This window comes from Antennarius striatus, chromosome 6 (genome assembly GCF_040054535.1).
Source record: "Antennarius striatus isolate MH-2024 chromosome 6, ASM4005453v1, whole genome shotgun sequence".
NCBI classification, from domain to species: domain Eukaryota; kingdom Metazoa; phylum Chordata; class Actinopteri; order Lophiiformes; family Antennariidae; genus Antennarius; species Antennarius striatus.
In genome coordinates this window covers 8,288,736-8,312,758 of record NC_090781.1, presented here as the reverse complement: position 1 = coordinate 8,312,758, position 24,023 = coordinate 8,288,736, and the positions used below count along the sequence as shown (strand labels likewise).

The following is a 24,023-nucleotide window of genomic DNA, read 5'->3' as shown; positions in this document are numbered from 1 at the left end:
CAGCTCAGAGGTGTGGACTTAAAGAAGACAAAGAGCATTCTGGGATATGGAACAGATATCCACTTGCTGTAGGGGCTAGTGCGCCGTGTATCACCTTACCTTACATAATTGGTCCGTACGAGCACCAAATGGCGCCGAGCGCGGCGCCAAAGAGACGGAGGGAGAGACGGAGGACGTTACCTGTCACCTGTCCCGTCTCCTCCTCGTTTCACGTCTCTGTGGACAGAAACGAACAAACTGACTCATCTGGATCCAAAGGGGGCTTCTGTCTTCATTTCCTCCTTAGTCTCTAGAACACAATGGTAATTGGAAGGAGTGGGCGTGTGTGCATCTGGTGCAATACCCCCCCTCACCCCCCCACTTCACCTCAGCCATCTACCCCACTCCTCCCTTTCATGTACCCAGCCCCCACCCTGTTGAAAGCTCATTAAAAGACCTTCTGTTAATGAGCTAGAGGGATCATAGAACATCATTTTCATAGGGGGGGTGGGGTTGGGGCAGAGTTGCTGGTGCAGAGGTTTTCAGGCCCTTAAAATGGAGTCAGCAATTATCCCAACCCCTTGACACTCCCAACACACCACAAACAATAAGCAAAGTCCCCCCCACCCACTTTAAATTTTGGAATCCTGAGAAAAGCTTGTCACCCAAGTCCCATCACCGCTCACCCCCCAACCCAGCAGCAGGTTGACTGACATCAACTCAAACCCGTCTGCGTGCACACACAGCTGGAATCGCATTAGTGCTTGTAGACAAAGCCGCTAACATCACAGGGATGTAAACAAGGAGTGGGGGTCCCTCATCCAAACACTCGCATTAAAAATTAATAACTCAGCGCCGACTGGAGTCCTCAGAGAAACGACCCGCGCTAAATAAGACGGCGTCCTGGAGAGACGGGACACTTGAAAATAGTTTCTAAATCTTCACGGCAGCAGAAGGAGAACTAACGTATGCGTGGAAAAGCAACAACAAGATGATAAAAATAAAATTAAAAAAGACTCAGTGCAAAATGTTTCACCTCAAAGCTTTATTGAGGCTCCTCGTTTACAAAAAAAATAAAATAAATGGTGTCAAGTTCATAAAGACAAGAGGAGCAGAAGAGCTTCACGACAGCCGGTGGAGACAATGCTAGCAAAAGTGGACACAGTTTATATTAACAATGACAATGTAACAGCAAAGAAAATGTAAATCTATGTACATTATATTATCCCTGAACAGTTACACTGCACTCATTCATCGGCATCTTCTCACACTTAATAATTATTTTTTTTTCCCTGACATGAATAAAGTAGAAAAGTCACGAAAAAGCTGGTGTGGCCGTCCTCAAGGAACCTGCTATAGTTGTTAAAGGAACAGATTTTCTAGTGCTTTACTCGCATTTAACTCAAATCCTCATTGTTCCCGCATGTTGACCGGTCAGAAGCAGCAGCGGCTGCATCACGCCTGACGCAAAGAGGAGTGTCGCTACGCAAAAAAATAATAAAAATAACAACGAAACAGACAAAATTCAACCTCATTCAAACAAATGCTCACTTTTCAAAAGAGTCGACTGGCTAATCCTGCCTCTCTTGACCCTGTAAATCAGTAGTGGAACAACTCTGTTCAGTTATACAACCACCAACATGCAGCGTCCATAAATTAGGAATAATTCAAACACAGATAGCAAAATGAAAAAGGTTTAAAACAAAAAAAAACAAAACAACAAAAAAAAACCATGCACAAGCTTCAAGCAGTCCGACGCTCTACAAATGTAAACAGTAAAAGAGAAATTACCATCACAATAACAGATAAAGAACAAAACACACACCCGTTTTCAAGGTAAAATTGCAATTTTTTTTTCTGCATAGAAACAAATAATGGAAAAAAAAAAAAAAAAAAAAAAGTACACGAGACTTTGGAGTCTCATTATTCACATTTATAAAATTAGAAACAAATAAATCCAAACATTTATCTTGTCACAAAGTCAGGAGCACGACCTCACCGGGCTGCACCGGCCCTGTAAACAATCTGTTAAGTGATGTGTGTTGTGACAACCCAGCGCCTTTAAAAAGAGGAGTCTGACAAACTGCAGGCCGACAGTGTTTGGATTCATTTGACTCCTGCGTCTGTTCAAAAACATCTCTTAGTCTTTAAAAGGTCTTCTCCAAAAAAGAAAAAAAAAACAAAAAAACAGCAATAGCTAGGTAGCACGGTTTGACCTCTCTCTCCATCTGCTGAAAAATATATTAACATTTAGCAACATTATGTTGCCAAGTTGATTTTTTTTTTTTTTGTTTCACTCGATATAATCGTTTCTCTATAGTATCTGACAGTTCATATCTATCTCCATCTGTCCGGCGGGGCACCAGGCGCCGTAAATCACTCGTATTTTTGCATCCTGTGCTGCAACGTGGTGATCGGTTTCCTGTGTCGGTGTGGACTGTGGTGGTTCACTTCCTGCTCTGAGAGCTCTGGTAATCACCCCCGCTGAATGTCACGGCCTTGTTTTGCTCTGTGGTCTGAAGACGTGTAGGAGCTGAGCTTCCACCACCAGACTGTGTGTGTGTGTGTGTGGGGGGGGGGGGGTGAGGGCTGCTGGGTCGCTCTACAGCGTCGTCTTTAACTAGGTTACAGTTTAACGGTCAGTTTGCTGATGATTTATCTTCACTTGAATAGTGGAGACGGTTCCGATTACGGTGCTGCGTTTAACGTCAGTCGCCGAACGAGAGCGGATCTCACGGCGTTGACGTCAACGCTAAACCCAGATCGCCCGACAGATCGACCTCCACCGCCGGATTCCCAACGTCCTCTACGTACTTCCCTTGGTTTTGCCCCTCCTCCTTCTCCATCTGCTCCACCGTGGCTTCCTCCTCCTCCTCCTCCTCCTCCATCTTCACCACCGCCGCCACCGACTCTTCCTCGGCTTTAATGGCGGCCAAAGTGTCTTCTTCAGCTTTGATGGCGGCCAAAGTGTCTTCTTCAGCTTTGATGGCGGCCAAAGTGTCGGCGGCGCTGGCCTGAGCGTACGCGCCCACGCTGGCGTGGCTCAGGCCGTGAACTTTCTTCAGGTGTTTCTCCAAAGTGGCGTAGACGGTGAACGGCACGGCGCACAGCTGGCACAGGAAGGACGCCTTGGCCCCCTGGGCGCCGTGGGTCTTCATGTGACGCGTCAGCTTGGAGCTCTGAGCGCAGGCGTAGTTGCAGAGGCCGCAGCGGTACGGCCTCTCGCCCGTGTGGCTGCGGCGGTGCACCGTCAGGTTGCTGCTGTTCCTGAACTGTTTGCCGCAGTACTCGCAAGCTTCGTCTTTCTTCTTCTTCCCGACTGAAACGGCGGAAGCGTTGGCGACCCCTCTGCCTCCGACGCCGCCGTCTCCGACGCCCCTCCGCTCGTTCTCCCACTGCCACTCCTGCACCGCCTCGCTGACTTTAACGGCGCTCCAGTCCTTCTCCCCCCTCTCCGCCGTCTCCCCCCACTCCCCCGCCCCTCGCGCCCTGTCGCCCATCTCCGGCCGCTTGGGCGTGCAGTTGCCGCTGGCGATTCCGCTCTCGCCGCTGCCCCCCGTCTCGCCGCTCTCCAGCGAGCCCTCGGAGGGACTGGCGCAGGGCGAGGCGTGCTGCTGCTGCTGCTCGCCCTCCTCGCCCCCCTCTCTCCGGCAGTGGTACAGCCTCAGCAGCTCCTGGTCCGACGGTCTGACCTGGGGGGTCAGCAGCGTCAGGCCGGAGGCGGAGGACGGGTGTTTGGGCGGGGTCGGGTCCAGCTCCGCTCCCTTCATTCCAGCCGGCTGCGTTTGGAACGGCCCTCTCGTCTCCTGCCGCCCGACGTCTTCGTCCAGCGCCACCAACTCCCCCAACTCGTACGCGCCCCCGCCCCCGGCGACCCTGTGCTGGTTTCTTATATGACGGGCCAGCTGGCCGCTCTGGGCGAAGGCCTGCCCGCACAACCCGCAGTGATAGGGACGCTCGCAGGCGTGAGTCCGGCGATGGGCGGACAGGGCCTGGAGGGACGGGAAGCTCTGCTCACACGGCTCGCAGTGGAAGTCACCCTGGAGGGCGCCGGAGTGGGGGAAAGGCGACGCCGCCGGCGGGGAGGACGCCGGAGACAGAACCAGGCCTCCTGGGGAGCTGCCGGTGGAGGCGTTATTCCCCTCGGCGAGCTCCCGGAGTCGCAGAGAGAAGTTCAGAGCCTGCAGGGCGCCGGAGGAGGCGGCGCCGTGCATCTGACGGGGGCGACCGGGGTGCAGAGGCGAGGGCTGGAAGGCGGAGGCCAGAGCTTTGCTCAGGTGGCGGGGGTCCAGGGTGGCCGCCGCGGGCTTGTGCTCTTTCACCGCTCCTCTTCCTCCAGCTCTTCCTCGCACGTCGTCTTCCTGGTTCTCCTGGTAGATGAGGAGCGAGTGTGTGTGCTGGACGTGCTGCAGGAGCGCCCAGGCGGAGGGAAACACACCCTCACACTGCTGGCAGGTGAAGTAGGACGGCTCCTCCGGCACTGAGAGACAAAGATGGGGGGAAAAAAAAAGATTCAGGCACTGGTTGTTGTTTTTGTTTTTTGTTTTTTGAGTGTCTTCATGAAGCAGGAAGTGAAAACTGAACAGTTCCTTTAAAGACCTGATGGAAACTGAGGAGTTAAACAGTGTTTAATAAGCATTAGTCTGATCTGGACAGAAATGAAGAGCAAAATAAATAAATGAATAAATTTTAAAAAATAAAAGAAGCTTCAGTGAAGAAGAGTCGAACAACAAAACGAGGAAAAAGTGTGTCACAAAAACAGACGAGAGAGAAAACGAAGCCGGAAAAAAAAAAAAAAAAGGGGGCTGAAAGATGTGAGACGAGTCGCAAAAAAAAAAAAAAAAAAAAAAAAGTACATCTGGAGATATTTTCATGTGTGGGGAGCTTTGTCTCATGACCGAGAGCCACTCTCCAATTAAACTGCAAATTGCTAATTAGCAGAATGTAGAAAACGAAGGCTTTATGCAAATCAGGCTCTGACTCAGCCCGCCTGACAAATGAGGCCTTTCTGCATAAATCAAAAATTGGAGAGAAGATCCTCAAATTGAGGTTGAAAACAGTTTTTTTTTTTTTGGAGAGGTTCAAAGCCGACTCTGGTATAAGCCTCTTTCATGTTTCCTCAAGTCAAATCCTTCTGTATTTTCCTCGGGGTGGGGTGTTGGGGTGGTGGTGGTGGTGGTGGGGGGGATAAAGATGAAAAAGAGAGCAACTGTTTCTCTCTTTCTCTTTCTCCCACCCTCTCTCCGTCCGTCTGGAGACGAGAGGAGCTGTGGTGTTTGTGTCCTTTGACCCCCCCCCCCCCCCCCCCCGCCGCCGCCCTGGGAGAAACCCCAGAAGAAGTTGGGATGCTTTTAAAAAACTGGGTGAAGAGTGATAGAAGAGAGAGAGGGGGGGGGGGAGGTAGGTCACGGCTCAGGAGATAAAAAGGAAATGAGATAAAAAAGATCATAATGTAGTGCGGAGGGGGGGGGGGCACCACAAAAATATGTCACCCCCCGTTGGATTGTACTTGAGACCCATCCTCCACCAAAAACCTTCCAAATCTCTCCCTTAGGGGGGCTCGGGGTGTGGAGGTGGTGGTGGTGGTGGGGGGGGGGGCTTGTCTCAGGGTCCTGGAGTGAAACAATACCCAGCCGGTTTCTCTTTCCTCTCCCCTCCTCGCTTTTTTTTTTTTTTTTTGGTAAGGATTCCCATTTGGCCCCGGGGGGGTGGGGGGGGGTAGCACTTGAATATTAAGCAGAAGCAATAACTACTAATTAAAAATGCAGATTGGCTGGGAGCAGTAACGAGCAGCAGGCAGAATCTCTTTTCCCTGGGGGGGGGGGGGTGAAGGGGAGAGGAGAAAAGAGAGAGAGGAGATGGTGAGGGGGGGGTTTGAAAGAGGGCAAAGTGAAAGTGTGTTGAAGATGGGGAAGAAATGATGAGGATGGGGGGGGGGGACAAACAAGGAGAATAAATAAAAAGGAAGGAGACAGATGCACTTTGCTCTTCAGTAATCCACCCCCCCCCCTGGCCCCCCACCCCCCGGTTCTCCCCCATTCTCGCCGCTTCTACTCTTGAATAGAGAAAGTAGATGGAGGGTCTTTCACTAGTCGTCATCTCAGACGCTTCGGTTTCCCTCCCACACAAAAAACGGCACTCAAGTAAACACCGATAACACCTCCATCCCAACGCTTTTCCTTCACTGCAGCGCCCTGCAGACGCGGGACGACACACACTGGGGAGGACGACACACACTGGGGAGGACGACACACACTGGGGAGGACGACACACACTGGGGAGGACGACACACACTGGGGAGGACGACACACACAGAAACACCAGACCGGTGGTGGACGAAGCCAAATGGGCCGTGCACCCGTCCCCTGAAGGCCACACGCTGCAGAGGAAGGAGCTGCTGACGGCAAAAAGCAAAAAGGGGCATTCACACTCAACCACGAGTGTGTGTGTGTGTGTGTGTGTGTGTGTGTGTGTGTGTTAGATGCTCGGTCCATCCATGGCTATTCCCCCTTTGTGAAATAATAGCCGACCCCCCCCCCATGTCACGTTCTGTTCGGTGTGATTATCAAGGTGTGAACACGCAGCAACAGAAACGGTGCCAACCTGCAGGAAAACATTTAAGAAGGGCTGAGAATAGAGGGATGGGGGGGGGGGGCAGCTTAAGACACACAATGCATAAAACCAAGGGGAGACGTGTGTATGGGTGTGTATGGGGGGGGGGGGGCAAAGAGAACGCCAAAGGATGAGATTCCCAGGAGCTCCGACAGTTTGGCCCAAACCATAAACTGGTAGGGGAGCCAAACATGATGCAACGGGGGGGGGGGGGGCAGGAACAGCCGTCTGACCATTTCACACTGTAACTCATCAAGACAACCGTCACACCGCCCACCAAAAGGGCCTCGTCCACACCGAAACCTGCCCCCCCCCCAGAGGATATTGACCGGGACGCGCTGGATGGATGGATGGATGGATGGATGGATGGCGGCGATGGAGAAACATGTTTACTTGGCCGTTCCACCTCAGAGACCGACAGCGAGGGACATGAGCCGGAGCTCGGGAGCTCAGTTGCTCTGTGGGGGGGGTCCTCAGGGACCCCCGGTGTCCTCTGAACGCTCCTGACGCTATCCTTTCCACACAATTACTCTGCGCGTCACCGACTCATGCAGGTTTGCTAATGGCAACGGCAAGCTAATGAGCTGGACTCGAGAGGGAAGGGGGGGGGGGTAACGGCTGGTAAACGAAGAGGAGGGTGGCGAGTGGGGGGTGGGGGGGGATAAACAAAAAACAGAGTCTCTAATTAGCAACCTGCCCTCTCCGAGTCCTCCCCTGCACTCACCTGCTTTTCTGAGCTCCAGCATCACGCCGGACTCCTCCCCCCGGACCCCCCTCCTGTCCCCGCTCGCTCCTCGCCTCAGCTCGATGAAGCCCGGATTCAGATCGGCGCCGGCGACGTTCTGCTGAGCCCGGGCGGCGGGCGATGGCGGCGCGGCGCCGGTATCGCAGGCCCCGTTCCGAGAGCGGCAGCCGCCCTGTTTGTGCTGGATGAAGGCCAGGATGTGGGCCAGGGGGAAGGCCCGGCTGCACTGACCGCAGGTCAGGAGGTCACGACCTTCTCCCAGGGCGTGCACCGGCGGCGGGGGTGGAGGAGGAGGCGGCTGGTGGTCCGACGGGCCGGTGGCGTCCGACATGTCGGTGGCATCTGGGAAACACAAGGAGGAACGGAGGAGGGTTCAGTCAACAAGAAAATAAGGATTCTAATAAAGTCTTCAAGCAAAAATTCTCGTGTAAAATGTGACTCGGTTTGTTTTTTAGTCTGGTTTGAAATTTTTGGGTCAAACGAAGACATCTTAGATAACAACAATCACAATTATCTCAATTTAAAGCAGTTATATGATTTATGCCGTCTTTTTGTAGTCGAGGAGTCAATCATCTATTGTCCATCCTTAGTCCTCAGGTGTCCATGAAAACGTTCTCTTTATCTCAAGTCTTTATCCATATCGCCGAACACAGAAAAACCACCACTGACCTGTCTGTGATGTCACACAGGTCATGGTCAAGGGTTGTTTTTTTTCCCCACAGCGCTCTCAGAATAAAGCCCAAAGTGTCCAAACTAGTTTCTCCTCAGCAGAAACCGTCGCGCTGGTTTTGGGTTGTGAACACGAAACGAGGTCAGGCTGCTCTGCCTCCACTGACCACTTCCTTCAACCGCCCCAGATCAGCCCAACGGTCCCCCCCATCAGCAGGAAGGTAATAATGAGATATGAGAGAGCCGCCGCCATCAGCGTGTGCTGACAGGTTCCATTATTGATTGACAACAGGCGGCGTGAAGGACCAGGGCTTTCACCTTTCACTCTGAAGTACGACTCGGCCCAACAGCCACAGGGAGAGTTTCTCAACAGGAAGCAGATTGCAGTCAAGAAGAAGAAGAAAAAAAAAACACGACTGAAGGTGTTTGAGATAAGAACAGCCCTTGAGTTTGTGTGTGTGTGTGTGTGTGTGTGTTTGTGTGTGTGTGTGTGTGTTGGACATCTCATCCGATTTAACACTGACAACCTGTGTGCTCACAGGGAGCTGAAATGTGACTGCAGGCCCTCGAGGAGCCCGTTTGAAAACGACCCACAGAAACCTCTTCCCCTCCACACACTCTCCCGGGTCAGTTGACGATTGCTCAACGTGGTCAGGGCACACCTTGATGCCTCTGCCGGATACACCTGCCCGGGCTCGGCCGGCTCACACACAGGACAGGTACAGACAGTACAGTCTGAAGTCGGATCTCGCCAGTTGTTTCTGAAAAAATGTCACCTTTCCTGTTTCAGGGCTGTGCTGTTTGTGCAGACTTGCAAGGCGCGGTCACACACACACACACACACACACACACACACACACACACACACACACACACACACACACACACACACACACACACGATTGAGACAGGGCCTGTGGTCACATCAGACACGCACCATCGGTCTTCAGAAGAGAACTGTGAAAAGCTGTTACTGTATTTCTCCCATTCTTCTCCACGCAGGCAGCATCTTTATTCTAGAAGATGTTTCTGATCGGACCCTGAATTGATCCCTACTTTAATTCAAAACATTTATTTGCCAAAGGAATGAAACATGTAGGATTACATCACGCAGGGTGGACAGACTCTCTGCTGTCTGTCCCAGAAGCAGGAAACAGAAAATGTCCGCAGACAGACAGAGGGAGAAACTTAATAATAGCCTAACCTGGAAATATTAATCATCATGTTCGGACCTGTAGCCTCTGGAGCAGCGTGCCAGTAAACCGGTCCTTCCTCTATGAGTGCAGCTCCAGATCAACACAAGGAAAAAAAAAACCCTCACAATAACATTAAGATCCTGAATAAATCATTATTTTGAGGAATCTGAACGGATTAAACAAACATCTGAAGTCAGTCAATATGCAGATGCTTCAAATCTGCCCTGAAATCGGCTTTAGACCATTTAAAAAACCGCGTTTAGTTGTTTATTTACGCCAGAGCGCGTGTAAACCACGCGCGCGAAACGACAACAAAACAACTTTTGAAACCTTTTTTTTTTTTTTTTTTTTTAACATTTAAAAAAAATAAAAAAAAATCATCAGGACATCCACTTAAACCTTAAACCTCGTCCACACGTCGCTTTCCCCTCAGACTTACCTTGAATTGCACTCAGGTGCTGCGGTCTGCTTCCAAGTTTGCGCCTGGACATCTCGTCGTGCGCTCCGCGTTTGGCACCTTTTCAGGGTCCCACAGAGTAAAAACAAACACACACACAAAAAAAAAAGTCCACAAACACGATCAGGTCGGAGGGCGGAGGGGGGTGGGGGTCGTTCCTTCTCCGGTGAGCTGACCGACACCTGAGCGCGGAGGACGGGCGAGAGAGACGAGCGCAGGCCTCCGACTGGACTCACACTGAGCGGCGAACGCTGCGTTCAAGTTCACGCTGATTTCCCCCGCAGCGAGCGGAGGGCAGGAGGGGGCATGGGCGACTAAAAGGCACCGCCCGCCCCGCTCAGACGACCCTAACCCCGCCCTCCTAAGGTAACGCGCTACCAAAGCACATCTAACACATCTAAAAGCGTTTCAAGTTGTTTTTTTTGTTTTTTTTTTAAATTTCAACTCAAATCCGCGTCACTCGTAAATTTCACATCCGATAATGGAAATAAATACTTCCTTCTTAGCAGCTCAGAGGAAATGCATCTTCGGGTGTTCTACAGGTGTCTCCAAAGCTAAACCACAAGGATGTTCATTTCTCCTTTTATTGTTTAGCAGCTGTCACGATTAAACATCCATAAATTTTATTTTATTTTTTTTAAAACTCAGAAAAATGCTCAAAAGTTAAGACACATAAGTGAGATCTGTCGCCCCCTCCTGGTAGAAACAGCAAAGAGCAGCCCGATGACGGCCGTGGGTTTGATCACTGATCACTATCATCTCACCGATACTCACTCAATGTCAAAGCTAAATCACTGAAATATGACACGGAGAGAAAAGAATAATTTCAAGTTGAGTTTTATTTCTTCTGTATTTAACATTCAACATTTTACTGAAAAGAAAAATTTGCAGCTGTTAATTGCTTGGCAAAAGACGGAATATAAAAGAGTGATTTAGATTGATTTCATACATGGATCATCTTCTTTCTTCTCAGTTCCTCAACAAGTTTACTATGGATGTGAATAAATATCTCATACACAAGTTCATCAAAGTTGGCGAAACAGTCTCGAGGGTGAGTGTCTAAGAAAAGCAAAAGGCAGGTAGAAAATGAAAAGGTGAGGTCTGGACAAGTGTAATTAACGGTGAGATTTTCCTTGTTGTTCAGGGCATTTGAAAACAAACTAATGTCTGAGGCAGAAAAAAAAAAAAACATGCAGAAGAAACTGGAAATCCGTTTCATAACCTGAAACTGGTTACAGGCTGAAGCAGAAATGAAAGCAGATCGGCTGTGTGATCTGTCAAACTAGTTTCAGCGTAAAAACGTTGTTCAGTCGACCACTCTAGTGTCCAGGTGTAGATTTATAAGACAGCTTCTCTCTTCAGATCTCCACAGGACGCGTCCGTGTTCCCACCGCCTCAGTGTCGATAGTGTGGACTCCGTGAGCGGGACCGCGACCTCGACCTCCTGAAGAGGAACAAACGGATCAGTTTGGACAATCAGAGTGAGTGGAACGTGCGCCGTAGGTCCGTCAGTCACAATCACACCTTGCGTCACTCCTCATTTCCTTCAACTGCAAAGCAGCCCAACTGCTGCTGTGCTCACAGCGCCTTCAGGCCTACTGGACTCAGATGATTGACTGCTAACGGTCCTGATCATTTGTTATTCAAAACATTCAGGTGTATCAAGGGCCTGGGGGGCCTTTGACTTTGTCTTATCTCTCTGTGTTTGACCATCTTGCTTCAGCTCTTGATCTAAATATTAAATCTAACAGTCACAGGAGAGGAACCAGGTAGGTTAGAACAGGTTGGACATGAACTAATTACCTGGGAGAGGCTGACAGAAGTGACTGCAGCGAGCCGGCATCAGTGACTGCTGTGTGGAGGTTTGCTACAGCCAAGGCAATCTTTAGATTTCTGTGATGATAAGAGCTGCTCACTACAACTGGATGAAGCTTTTTTAGACAGGGTTTGCCTTCATTATAATGGAATCTACAGGATCGGTTTTGTTTGTTGTATTGGACCAATGTCTATTTCAAAACTTCAGTGATTTTTTTGGTTACTGTAACTGTTGACTGGTTAATGTCCAATCAAATTAACAAAATATATATCTTAAAATGTTGTTTTTCCATTAACCACAAACTGCTGGCTTTGAATGGCGATACAGAAACACAGACTGGAGTTTAAAGAACACCAGTGAAGCGCATTTAGTTCACTTTGAGGTCAACAGTAAGACTAGCCATGAAAAAAAAAACAAATGAACAAATTTGTTGAAGGCTGCTTATCATTAAAACTCATCCACAAAGAATTGAATTTGGTTTTGTAATAAAACTTTCAAACATTCTTTTGTGTCACGTCTTCCCAATTAAAATGACATAACTGCATCGTATCTTTAATCGCAGTTGGAAGAATGATTCAATTTCCATTAGATATTAGGTTGAGGTCGAAACGTGTCGTCCATCAGCTGCTTGTAATAACGTCTCCAGAAAGCAGACGACCACACAACAGACGTTAGAACAACACAAACTCTCCAAGGGGAACTTTATCAGTAGGTTTCATTTGTGACGGCTTACATTTGACTACGGGCCTCATGCTCCAGCTCCACATGTGTTTACTGGAGAGGAATGGGTTAAGACTCTCTTGTGTGTGAATTTGTGCACTTTCTGTTTCACTTCGGGAACCAAACACTTGTAGTATCAGTTGAACTGAGGTATTGAAGCTGTTCTTGTGTGATTGGGTTTTTTTTTGCAAACACCCGGTTGTTGTTTTTTTTTTTTCCAAGCACTTTTGTAGGAACCAGTTTTGTCCCCGAAAGAACTATCAGACCTAATCCCATAAATCACTCTGCTTCATCAGAGCTCCGCAGATTCTTGTGGCATCTTGCATACCTTCTGTATGAGCTGTGTTCTCGGCCTGAGGGACAGAAGACAGAACACGTGATCAAAAAAAACAAAAAAAAACAAAAAAGGGATAACATCATATCTCAAGGCCTGAAATTGTCAAACCACAAACCAATATTGGCAATTAGATGAAGGCTAAGCTAATAAAATATTTTGATTACTTCCGTTTGCGTATGCAGAACTACACACACAATAAACACGGCGCTAAAACTAAATGAAGTTGGTTTTAGAGCCGCTGAGCTCTTTGTGAGCGCCGGACTTCAATCTTACCGTATTTGGTGGGAGAAGGAGACGGTGAGTGGCTCTGTCGTCCGTACTGCCGCTCCCATTCATCCCTCTCTTTCTCACGTCTCTCACGCTCTCTGAAGCAGAGCAACTGGGTCAGACAACAGCAACATACATTCACCCAACAGTCCAAACACACACACACACACACACACACACACACACACACACATACAGAAAGACATTCTTACTTCATGCGTATTTTGCGTGCCATGGCTCGTAGCTCCCCCTCTCTCTCCTGTAACACAGGACACATTCATGAGTAGAAATGCAGGGTACCCTTTTGGGACTGCAAACACACACACACGTACACTCACAAACACACACCTGTCGTTTGTTTTCCTGCTGCTGGATCTTCACCTGAGCTGCCTTTTTATCCGCCTTGGCTGCAGGGCAGCAGAAAACACAACAAATAGGATTGGGGGGGGGGGGTCAATTCCATAACATTTTTTTATTTGCATTATGACATAAAGAGACTCGGAGACGTTTCTCCATCTGGAGCACAAAACCTTTGAATTGCACTCACACTGCTTGTTGAGGGCCTTCTGCATCCGTTGCTTCAGACGCTCCTGTGGGGTCATCTTGGTCTGCAGGTGACACGGTTGTATTAGAATGACTATCCACAGCTTGACAAAACTGTGTCTGTTTGTGTGTGTGTGTGTGTGTGTTACACAGAATATTCAAAGGCACTGCGCCGCTCTTCAATTTAAGTAATGTCACCTTTAGGTACGGTGGCTGGTGGAGATGAGAAGGCTACAGATAAATTAATTATGTCGGACGGTTGTTGAGTCAACAAGTACATCGGAATCTTACCGGATAAACAGGCTCTGTGTGCATGTGGGTGGAGATGTGTGTGTGTGTGTGTGTCAAACTGCGGCTGTAGCTTGTCGCTGCTGCAGGATTGTAAAGACGCCACTAAACGAACCTCTACACAACACATTAGAACGTCTGAACACTGTCAGAGAGGTAAGAGGGAGGAGGTAAGTCGCTCAGGAATGACAGGAGGACAAGTTCAGGTCCAGTGAGTTCAGTTTAGAGAAGAACCGCTGGGACTCTACCAGGGACACACCCATCTCTGGGCGGTTTAAACCTGGTCAGGCTAGAAAAACTGCAGGTCAGGACACCGCAGGCGAGCTTTACCGAGAACCAGAGAGGAACTTCCAGCTTCTATTTGACAGTTTAAGTGTATTCAAATCTCTCCTTCTAGCCTTGTGACACAATGAGGAGGCCGTTCAGGACCACACAGTTCACAAAGTTACAAAGTAAAGACAAATTTAAGGACATTTTAAGGCCAAATATTTATTCCATCTGCTGCAGAGCAAAGGGGAGCTAAAGTAAGCGGCTGGTTAGCTTAGCATTAAAACTAGAAACAGAAAAACAAACTGTGGCTCTTTCCAGAAGGTAAGAAAATGCAGCAGCCAGCACCTTTTAAGCCCTCTTCTACACATTACGCTGGTTTCATGTGATTTAAAGACAGGCCTTCATATTAACCTACATAAAACGGATTAAGCCTTTCTGTTAGGATGAAACAACACAGATAAACATCGAGGACTGTTCCTGAGATGTGCTTGAGTACAAGCTGTTACCCTTTGGAAGGAGCCAGGCTTCGTTTTTTGTACCAGCTGACCGCAGCTTCTGACTTTGGTAAAAACATGACGTTTATTGACATTCTGACTCGCCGAGAAACAAGAGAAATGCTCCTTTTACGCACCTACTGAACTAAACTCACCAAACTTTAGGTGGGACAAATAAAAAAATAAAAAAATAAATGAGAACAGTAAATATGGGCTGTCCAGAGAACAAACGTGGTTTTTATCATGAATTAAACGCCATCTGCCCCTCCTCTGTGCTCTACGGGCCACTGGTCAGTTTAACACTCCTGGGACTACAAACACACAGAAAGACGACACTTCCTCACCCACATACTGTATCTGTGAACACATGCATGCACAACCAAGACAATGATGAAGTCACAGGGCGCATAAACGTTCATTCCATCCTGAAGGAAGCTCAGCAAAGCACCGAACAGGTGAAGAAGATTAATAATACGGTTTCAAAACAGACGTAGCTTTAGATTTCAGTGCAGGTCTACTTTTTTTAGGTGGGGAGAAAAATGAAATCATATCTTTTTTTTTTTTAATGTTTCTGAGAAAAACAATGGCTTCTACATCCCAGTCTGGTGGACAACCACGTCAGCCTGTCAGGGATGAGGGAGGCGTAGGCTTTAGCAAGAAACCCAGCTAGGTCAAATTCTTACTGACTTTGGCAGCTCCCGTCTCTTTACCACCAGGAGTATCAGGCCTGGGGAGAGGAGGGGAAGAAGAGGCAGAACACAGGCATTAGAAATAGGAAAATGTTTCAACTTTTAAACAGGAGCAATCTGGAAATATTCACACACACAAACACACACAGAAAAACAAACCCGTGTATTAAGTATAGAATACTTCCTCTGTTCCTTTGGTGAGCAAACAGTCCCTAATATTATTTTGGATATATGCACTGAAGAAAATGTCACGTTAAAATCATCTATGGATGAAAAACTAAAAAAATAAGAAATGATAAACTAACAGCTGCTTAGTCGTTAAATTTAATGAAACCAAAATAAAAACTGTCTCATGCTCTAGAGAAGATCATCACTCTTCACTCACTTTCAAAATGTATTTTTCTATTGAAACAAAAAGGGCACAACTATGGGGATAAAAACCTAAAGACTACCAGATGTTAACAGCGTGTCTGGAGGATTAAATGCTACTAAACTCCCGCCCATGAGACCCTTCAGATATTTCTGTTCCGTGTTTACGTGTCTTACTTTCTTAGCTTGTCAGAGATAGTGACGGTAGAGGGCTGGCTTCCTCTGTGAGCGAGAGGAGGGCTGTGGTTACTGCGACTGGGGGACTGAGAGAGGCTGGAGCTGTTGCTGTCCCCCCGCCGCCGGCTTCCGCTGCTTCGACGCCCTCGCCTCAAACTGCCCCCCTGCCGTGAGCTGGAACGGGACCTGAGGGATACGGAGCGAAGCACGGGTCACAGCAGAGACTGCATTAAGTGGACGGCAGTGAACGTCCCTGGGGAGTCGTACCTGGATCTCCTGTGTGACGTGTATCGCCTCCTGTCCCGCTCTCTGTCTCGATCATTGGACCGCGAACGCGTCCGGTCGCGTCTCCTCCAGGATCCCCCTCCGTTCCCTCCTCTACCCCGGGAGTAAGATCTGGAACGCCTCCTCGACCGGGACCGGCTCCGAGATCGCCGCCCATCCCTCCCCCAACGTCCGCGTCGGGCGTGACGCGAACGGGAGGAAGAGCGAGAGGAAGAGCGAGATGAGGAGCGAGAGGAGGAGGAGGAGGAAGGGGAGTGACTGGAGGATGACTTTCGTTTCCTAGACAAATAGAGACGAGCTGTTGTAGCAACAATGCTAGCTTAGCGCCTAGCCTAGCTTCAGAATATTTCTATTGCTCATTTAAAAGATTTTGAACAGTCACAGAGTTCAAATATTAAAACTGATATACTTAATACTTACTACAGAATCAAACTGACTTGAGTGTGTAATACACATTCATCTATGCACACATGCAGTGGAAAAGGTGCATTTTTCAATTTTAAGACTGTAATCCACCAATCAGAACACCAACAGAATTATTTCTAAATCAGTTCTCTTTGTGCCTCAACACCAGTGGTCATTTCAACTGAGAAGAAACCGACTGTACGAGGAAAACAACCAATGAAAAGCCAAAAAAGATGGAAAGTTACCGACCGGGAGCCCCTGCTATGACCTGCAGGGTGCGGCAAGCTGGTGGGGGTGTGGCCAGAGTGAGGAGGGGCTGTTGGGGCGGCTGTCGCGGCTTCGTCGTCACTGCCGCCGAAGCTGGTGATGAAGGTGATCTTCTCCGGACCGAGAGAGCGGGATCGAGAGCGAGATCGCGATTCAGAGCTCGACTCTGACTTTGGCCTGAAAGAAAAACCAGGAAGTTGAAACATCAGGACGACGGGTCAGGAAGTAGAGAGGGGAAATCCGTTCAACTCACCGTTTATAGGGATCATACGTTGGGCTGTCTCTCCTGGCGTAGCTGAAACAGGAAGACAAGGAGTTTTAGCAGAGCTTTAATAAAACAAATACCCTGAAGACGCCACGCCTTTCACCTGGGGGGGCTGATCTGTCTGCCTTTGAGCCTCTTCTCTCTGAACTCCCTCCTTTGTCTGCGAGAACGTCGTCCCTGAGATGATACAGAGGTTAAAATGATACTGGCCAATCACGTGATTCAGATTCCTCCAGGAAAACGCTCTTCTTACAGAGTACATGGCCTTTTCTGCCTCCAAAGCCTTGGCATGTTTGATGGCCTCCACTTCTTCCTTATCCTTCCTCAACATCCTAATGAAGAACAACCACAGTAATGTCAGAACAATAAACCATTTTCTCAACAGTGCAAAATATTTAGTTGCTTATTTTCAACCCCAACATGATACACACGCTCCAGTGTTATCACATTTTTATCATTCATGTTATGACCACCGACGCTCTGAGATCCTGAAACGTTTCAGTCACTCACATTAAGACAGAGACATTAGACGTGTTATTCTTAAAAACCTGCTGACTATGGGATATATACCAACATGTTACCTCACAAAGTCTCCTTCTGACATTCCATATGACGTCGCCATTTTGTTGACGTCCAAAACCTGTTCCTGGTTCAGCTCATCAACATCGACCTCCACATCTGTACATAAAACACAGAAGACAATTCCACACTGAGCTAGAAACAGAACAGAGTGTCGTCTCCTCTCTGACACTGAAACACGTTTAGAATGGAGATAAAAGAACATATACGCAAAAATCGAGGTAACTGTAGTCGATGACATGGAAATGATTTGAACAATTTGCTTTCTGCAGTTCTAGCAAATACATCTATTTATCATCTCTTAAATAACATTGCAGGTTGCTTTGAATGAGGACTTACTGCTGCAGCTTACAGGTAACCTTTGAATACGGTATTCTCTGCACTATAAGGCGCACTGGACTACAAGGCACACCTTCAATTAATGAATTTTAAAACAATTTTTACATATACAGTATAAGGCGCACTGAATTATAAGGTGCACTGTCGGTTTTTGAGGAAATGAAAGGCTTTTAGGTGCACCTTATAGTGCGGATAATACTATAATTATAAAAAAACAACAAGATTTAAATCTCCTGCTCCTAAAACCATTGTTAAAGATTGATTCTAAACCACCAATCAGAGCCAGGGGGTGTGTCTACTAATGTGCCAATCACTTTTAACCAATCCCTGCTGAGGCGTCAGTCACGAATAAGCAATCAATTATTGTCTCAATCACTGTATTAGTTCTACAAATGAATTTGCTTTGTTTTTTTTTAATTTTTGTTTCACCTGAGTTTTACAAGGTCAATAAAAATCATAAACATAACAAATCGTATCATTAGTTTTGGTCATTTAAAAGTTTCAACACCAACACAAATAGTTGATCATCGTAAAAGGGACGAAGGTCTAAAGCAGACGTCTCACCACCATGAAACCCTTTCACTTACCAATATCTGGTATGCCCTCATCCTCTTCTGATTCGCTATTCTCTGAATTGTCTTCATCTTTGTCTGACTGGAGGTCAGGCTCGGTCACGGTGCTGTCTTCATAGGTGTAGCCGATAGAGGCCTTTTTTTCAGCCAGTCTGCACAATGTAAGGGTGTAAACATTCAGTGACACGCGGACAAACCAAGAACAGAATATTTTAGCTCATCAGGACGAAAGCCAATTAAAGCAACACTTAGCGGACATACTTCTTCTTCTCGTCCTCATTGGGTTTCTGCAGGCCTCCGTAGAGCTCATCCAGGTAGATCTGGTATAAACACTGCTCCTCAGAGACTGTGTGAGGAACAAACAGAGTTGAGAGAACAAGACAGCTGAAAAATATACTTTCTGAAGCCAAGTGGTCAAAAACTTTTACTTAAGTTAGAGTGGATCACTCTGCATACATAAATCATACTAACAATACCTTTACAGATAACATTTAAAGTGTTACTCGCTGCTGATCTTTAACTTTTGACTCAAACTGGATTTTTAAAATGACTTTGTTGTAGCTCTGCTATGTGGAACACGACTCCACCCGCCTCTGGTGTCAGGTCCTTTTCTGTTAAAAGATAACAAAGTGCCGAAACCACCTTGACACCATTTTAACGTGACACACAGCTCTCACTGGCTAGCTGCTAGGCTGTTTAAAAAGCAGCATGTGTTTGAACTGCGTAGGACATTCCACGCATGCCGCACATCAATGACATCATGTCCAAGTGACGATTCAAAGTCCGCAGCCTTTCAACTTGAAGTATTTGTGATATGTTTGATTACAAAAAAAGTAGATACCAGGAATTTTTATCAATGGACAACCAAAAAGGGCAAATAGAGTCAATACGAGCCTGAACTGCTTAGTAGAGAATATACTCACTGTTAGCGAAGTCGTTCTGCACAAGTCCTCGGTAGCGTTCATAATTGCACCTCCTTTCCTCCATCTCCTGCTCCGGGGTGCTGCATGAGACAAAGAGTAGAAAACATTGTTCTTTACTTTATCACTGGACTGAAAGCTCTGATCTCATCACTATAAGCTGTTTATTTCCAACAGAGGCAGAAATTAGTTTTTAAAAATCTGTTAAAATATACGTGCTTGACAAATTCAGTCAAATCAAACTCATATAACTCCTCTCTATCAGAGCCATTGTGCTCCTGATTGCAGAGGACGTGTTACACTGTCCAGAGAATACTGAACAGTATTTTCCGCACTAGAAGGGGAACTGGATTATAAGGCACATTGTCAATGAATGGCCTATTTCAAAACCTTTTCCATATATAAGGTGCACTGGATAATAAGGCGCACCTTAAATGAATTGCCCATTTTAAAACCTTTTTCATTTATAAGGCGCACTGTCAGTTTTTGAGAAAATTTAAGGCTTTTAGGTACGCCTTATAGTGTGGAAAATACTGTAATCCATTCTACTTCCTGTGACCCACGGTGACAAACAGTGTCCCGGCTGGGTGTGGGTCCGCCTTTAAAGCTGAGAACATGTTGAATGAGAGCTGAAGCATTTTGATTGTTGAGTAAAATCATCAACAGCCAAACTAAAAATGAAGAGTACTCTCATCTCTCAGCGTCAGACGAGGAACACGGGAGGAAAGGCTCATTGGACACACGTGCATACGAGAGCGACGCATCATCGATGCTCATAACAGCTTTCAATTCAGTAATAACTTAACACACATCTTCACAGGCCGATATTTGATGAATGACAACTGCGGCATTTAATTTTAGATTTCTGGTTTGATCTGAACTATTTAATTTCAGGAGTCCAATGAAAATACACAGAAGCACTTTGATTTGATTGCATTTGTGACCAAACTGGATCGATCCTGGAGCCCTGAGTGCCTCTCACTCTCAGTTTGGTTTTAAATGTCTCTCAATCCCCTAAAATTACCCATAAATATAATGAAATCATTTAGATAAAATATTCACACTACTCTGTGACATTAAGTAGCTGTTAGACTTACGACGTGTTGAGCAGTGGAGGCGTGTAGGTGGGGATGTAGTCCAGATGGGCCCTCACATCAAACCTGTCAATCATATTGTTGGCGTCTCCCTGCCACGGCATCCTTTAGACAAAACCAGACAACGGATTGTAGTGCGATCAGTGAGTTCCTGTCAACACTGCATCTGGTTCATGTGTGGCGTGTGTTTCCTCACATGTTGATGGGACTCTCTGCCGCTAGCGCCACAGCAGGATCCAAATGGATCTTGTAGGCTCGGCCGTGAACCTGGAGAAACTGAGCCGGATCTTTTTTCTGATGAGATAAAATGGGAGACAGTCAAAAAGACAACGGAGCGACACCATGGCTGTGTTCAGACTGCAAGCAAATCTGATTCAATCAGATTCCCTTTCATATCTGCTTTTTAAAGCTGACCGTCCACACTGTTGTTAGCTAGTGGTCAAATGAGATGTTCCTCTGTTCAGACTGGGTCACATTATTGGTGGCTCTGACAGGTTGCCGTAGACACAACGTCGGCGCTGACGCGTCGTCCACGCTCCGTAACGAGCTTTGGCTCTTAGAGTAGAGCGACGTCGCAGTTAAAACTGATGGGTATGTTTGGACTTTTTCAGACTGAGACGCATCTGTCCAAACCTCCTGAAAGTGGGTACAATCCGTCACACAAAAATTGGATTTCATGTGGTATGTGACTACAAAAGAACCATCTGATTTCAAACTGGGATGGATGGGCTAAAAATCGGATTTTGGCTGCCAGTCTGAACACAGCCCAAGTAGCTGAAGAAAATAACCAAATCCTGGAGGATAATACGCTGTTGTTAATAAAGGGAAACTTTATTAACAAGAGGTTGGTCAGCTGATCAAAAAGAACCATAACAAAAACATTTTTCAATTAAATATAAAAATGGGCAACTCATTAATGTCCTCCTGAATGATGCTACCCACAGATAATCCTCAGTGACGTGCCAACATGATTCTCCAAGTCCTTCTATTGGGAACAACCAAAAGAAACTGCATGTCCTTAGAAGTTGATGTCTTTTTCCTGTGCCTCAACAACAATTCTAGACTAGAAAGGTGTCTTCTCTACATATCAGATAATTGATTATCTATCATTTTTGGTCTAGAACACTCTGGAGATAGAAGTCTGTATTGAATCAAGTTGACTGGACTTGTGGAAAAGCTTGAAGACATTTCGCCTCTCATCCAAAAGGCTTTTTCAGTTCTTCAGATATTTACCTTGTGGGAGTGATCCAGGTCATAAAGTAATCATGACAGTCATACGCCCACAGGTGAAAACTGCAGTATATCACTGGGTTTTAACAACTCTCATTACGACTTAACCACCTCGACCACTTCCACCCTACAACCTGGATGACTGAGAGACTTTACAGACAACTCTGAAGGCAGTTTGAAGACAAAGTAGACATAACAGCCGATGTTAAAGTCTACGGATCAGTTAATTTAACTCTCAATATGGCTGCACAAAAGAATAAAATGGAATCGTAATTCTTGCAGAGAAGGACCGAGATCGTCTGATTTGCTCTTCCTTGCTGGCACACGTTTTCTAAATGTTGCTCAGATGGACGATGGTGTCTTACGATCTTCTCGTAGTACTCGCGCCGACGCTCGCCTCGGCGTTTGTAATCTACCATCATGCCTCGGAGCTTGCGCTCATGTTTGCGGGCCTCCTGCCACATGACGGCTCCGCTGGGGGTGGGGGCGCGGCGAGGCACGGCTGCTGTAGAGAGGAAAGAATGAAGACACACAGGACAGTGTGAAGACACACAGGACAGTGGCCTTCACTCCACCATCTCTCCATTACAATGTGTGTGTTGGCCTGTATGTGTTTATCGCGTGTACAAAAATTCCCCATTGATGATTAATAAATTTCATAAAAATATTTTAAATATTAGCACAAAAAAAAGGAAAGACATGACATGAAAGATTGAAGATGACTGTGCATACAACTTTATTTTAAAAATATTGGACAGCTGGGATAAGATGAACAGATAAGACTTCTAGATAAAGAACTTAGCTTGTAACTATTTAAAAGATTCCCAGTGCACCTAACAGTGCAAGCAAATCATCCAAATGTATTATGAAAGATGTGGACCACTGGACATAGCTTGTGGAAAAAATTAAATATTGTCTTTTCCATGAATTTGAAAGGCTGTTCTTCTTTAGACCACATAAACAATAAATGGAAGCGGACACAGTGTAGTTGCATATTCTTCCCAAATCTTTGAGGACTTAATTTATGTACATTCATAATGTATGTCAGTAAAACTTAGGTAAATATTTTACACATCGTAAAGTTGATTAACTCCTTCATAAAGTGACATTATAAGGTCATAGTTAATATTATCGCCTCTCCGTTTAACAAGTGTTACTTATCTTAATGATAGCAGCTAAGCCGCTTGGAGCTAAAGAGCTAACCTAGCTAGCTAACTACTAAATGCTTATCAAGTTTATCACAACACATAACTGTTTGTAAACTCCAGTTATGTAAACCTTCATAAAGTTGACTTATGACTGAATGGAATGTCGATGATCTGCCCGACGCAATGTTTACTAAAATAAGTTTAGCTACACGTCGGCCAAGTTGCGATCCTGCAGCCTGGGCCTGTGTTGCTATGTTAGCCAGTTAGCCATACATTAGCTTAGCTTTGTTTAGCAAGTCTCCAAATCATCAAGGGAAACGTGTACATTGAAATTCTAAGCAACGTATTGAAAGCGTGAATTCGAACTGCATAGATTCACTGCAACGTTCATTTTCACTGTGTACCTTTTTTTTGTGACCGCCGACACACACTGGGGTAGTTCTCGTTCAACCGGGACACGGTCGCGTAGCGCTGTCACACACACCTTACGTTACACGCCGTGCTAGCTGAGTAGTGCAGTACCGGCATCATCCACGAAGGGCGCTGTTTACTTACATTTCAAGTACATACGCGGCCTAAAGGATGGAGCCTGCTGCGTACAGTACTCATTCTATATTTGACCAAACTATGGAATTCTCTAGTCTAGAAATTGGCAAATGAGTCAATCCAGGTCGTAATAGGAGTAACATTCAATCTAGGAGAAGTGTTAATCAATGTTATGAGTATTTATTCTTAAATATTGTGTATGTGAAAAGAAAAATGTGAACAATCGACATGTAATGTTATATTAAAACGGGCTGGTAATATACGTTTTTCCTTCCTCTTTCATCTTGTGATGAATGTATAATAATTGTGTTTTGCTATAACATGTCACCTGCTGCAAGTAAAAAAAACACTGTTGTCTTATTACTCCAGTCAACTAGATATCTGTGGATCTGCAGGATCTCATCCCCACCCTGGAGAGGGCACTCCACCCTTTTCCGACTGAGGACCATGGTCTCAGATTTGGAGGTGCTGATTCTCATCCCAACCGCTTCACACTCAGCTGCGAACTGCTCCAGTGAGAGTTGGAGATCACGGCTTGATGAAGCCAACAGCCCCACGTCATCTGCAAAAAGCAGAGACGCAATACTGATGCCACCAAACCAGACACCCTCAACGCCTTGGCTGTGCCTATCATATTTTTCTAAGAACTGCTTCACATCTGTATTGCATGGAGTCAACCAACATCTGTCACCTGTGAAAAAGTAATCCAGGCCAGGCTGATTTGACAACTCTTCTGCACTCCTTG

At 46.6% G+C, this 24,023-nt stretch overlaps 2 protein-coding genes across 4 annotated transcripts; both read right to left on the bottom strand.

The window, feature by feature from the left end:
• Positions 1–1,004: 1,004 nt before the first annotated feature.
• znf296 (zinc finger protein 296) lies at positions 1,005–9,953 on the bottom strand. Of its 2 annotated transcripts, none has more exons than XM_068318321.1 (3): positions 9,641–9,953; positions 7,316–7,678; positions 1,005–4,459 (listed from the first exon to the last, which is right to left on the bottom strand). In XM_068318321.1, exons 1-3 carry the CDS (start codon positions 9,690–9,692, stop codon positions 2,712–2,714), a joined length of 2,163 nt encoding a protein of 720 aa, XP_068174422.1. In that variant the 5' UTR covers positions 9,693–9,953; the 3' UTR covers positions 1,005–2,711. The 2 variants fall into 2 exon arrangements, with proteins under 2 accessions (XP_068174422.1, XP_068174423.1); XM_068318322.1 differs by lacking the exon at positions 9,641–9,953 and adding an exon at positions 9,210–9,434.
• Positions 9,954–10,479: 526 nt separating this feature from the next.
• On the bottom strand, positions 10,480–23,238 carry clasrp (CLK4-associating serine/arginine rich protein). Of its 2 annotated transcripts, XM_068317316.1 has the most exons (21): positions 23,137–23,238; positions 21,950–22,089; positions 20,551–20,648; positions 20,358–20,459; positions 19,264–19,343; positions 18,602–18,686; positions 18,356–18,492; positions 17,432–17,528; positions 17,104–17,182; positions 16,954–17,027; positions 16,839–16,880; positions 16,568–16,762; positions 15,896–16,192; positions 15,629–15,814; positions 15,081–15,120; positions 13,346–13,406; positions 13,147–13,205; positions 13,011–13,057; positions 12,805–12,896; positions 12,523–12,547; positions 10,480–11,102 (listed from the first exon to the last, which is right to left on the bottom strand). In XM_068317316.1, the coding sequence occupies exons 2-21, from the start codon at positions 22,046–22,048 to the stop codon at positions 11,054–11,056; spliced, it is 1,944 nt and encodes a 647-aa protein (XP_068173417.1). In that variant the 5' UTR covers positions 22,049–22,089; positions 23,137–23,238; the 3' UTR covers positions 10,480–11,053. The 2 variants fall into 2 exon arrangements, 1 of the variants encoding a protein (XP_068173417.1); XR_011035563.1 differs by lacking the exons at positions 10,480–11,102; positions 12,523–12,547 and having other exon boundaries at positions 12,807–12,896; positions 15,077–15,120.
• Between the last annotated feature and the right edge of the window lie 785 nt (positions 23,239–24,023).

Excerpts from the sequence above, each read along its gene's own strand:
- znf296 (XM_068318321.1), bottom strand. The coding sequence starts at position 9,692 with ATGTCCAGGCGCAAACTTGGAAGCAGACCGCAGCACCTGAGTGCAATT. Across the intron at positions 7,679-9,640 it reads GCACCTGAGTGCAATTCAAG|ATGCCACCGACATGTCGGAC; the intron begins GTAAGTCTGAGG and ends TGTGTTTCCCAG. Across the intron at positions 4,460-7,315 it reads GCTGGAGCTCAGAAAAGCAG|TGCCGGAGGAGCCGTCCTAC; the intron begins GTGAGTGCAGGG and ends TTTGTCTCTCAG.
- clasrp (XM_068317316.1), bottom strand. The coding sequence starts at position 22,048 with ATGTGGCAGGAGGCCCGCAAACATGAGCGCAAGCTCCGAGGCATGATG. Across the intron at positions 19,344-20,357 it reads CCTCCACTGCTCAACACGTC|CACCCCGGAGCAGGAGATGG; the intron begins GTAAGTCTAACA and ends TGTCTCATGCAG. Across the intron at positions 17,183-17,431 it reads TCAGAAGGAGACTTTGTGAG|GATGTTGAGGAAGGATAAGG; the intron begins GTAACATGTTGG and ends GTTCTTCATTAG.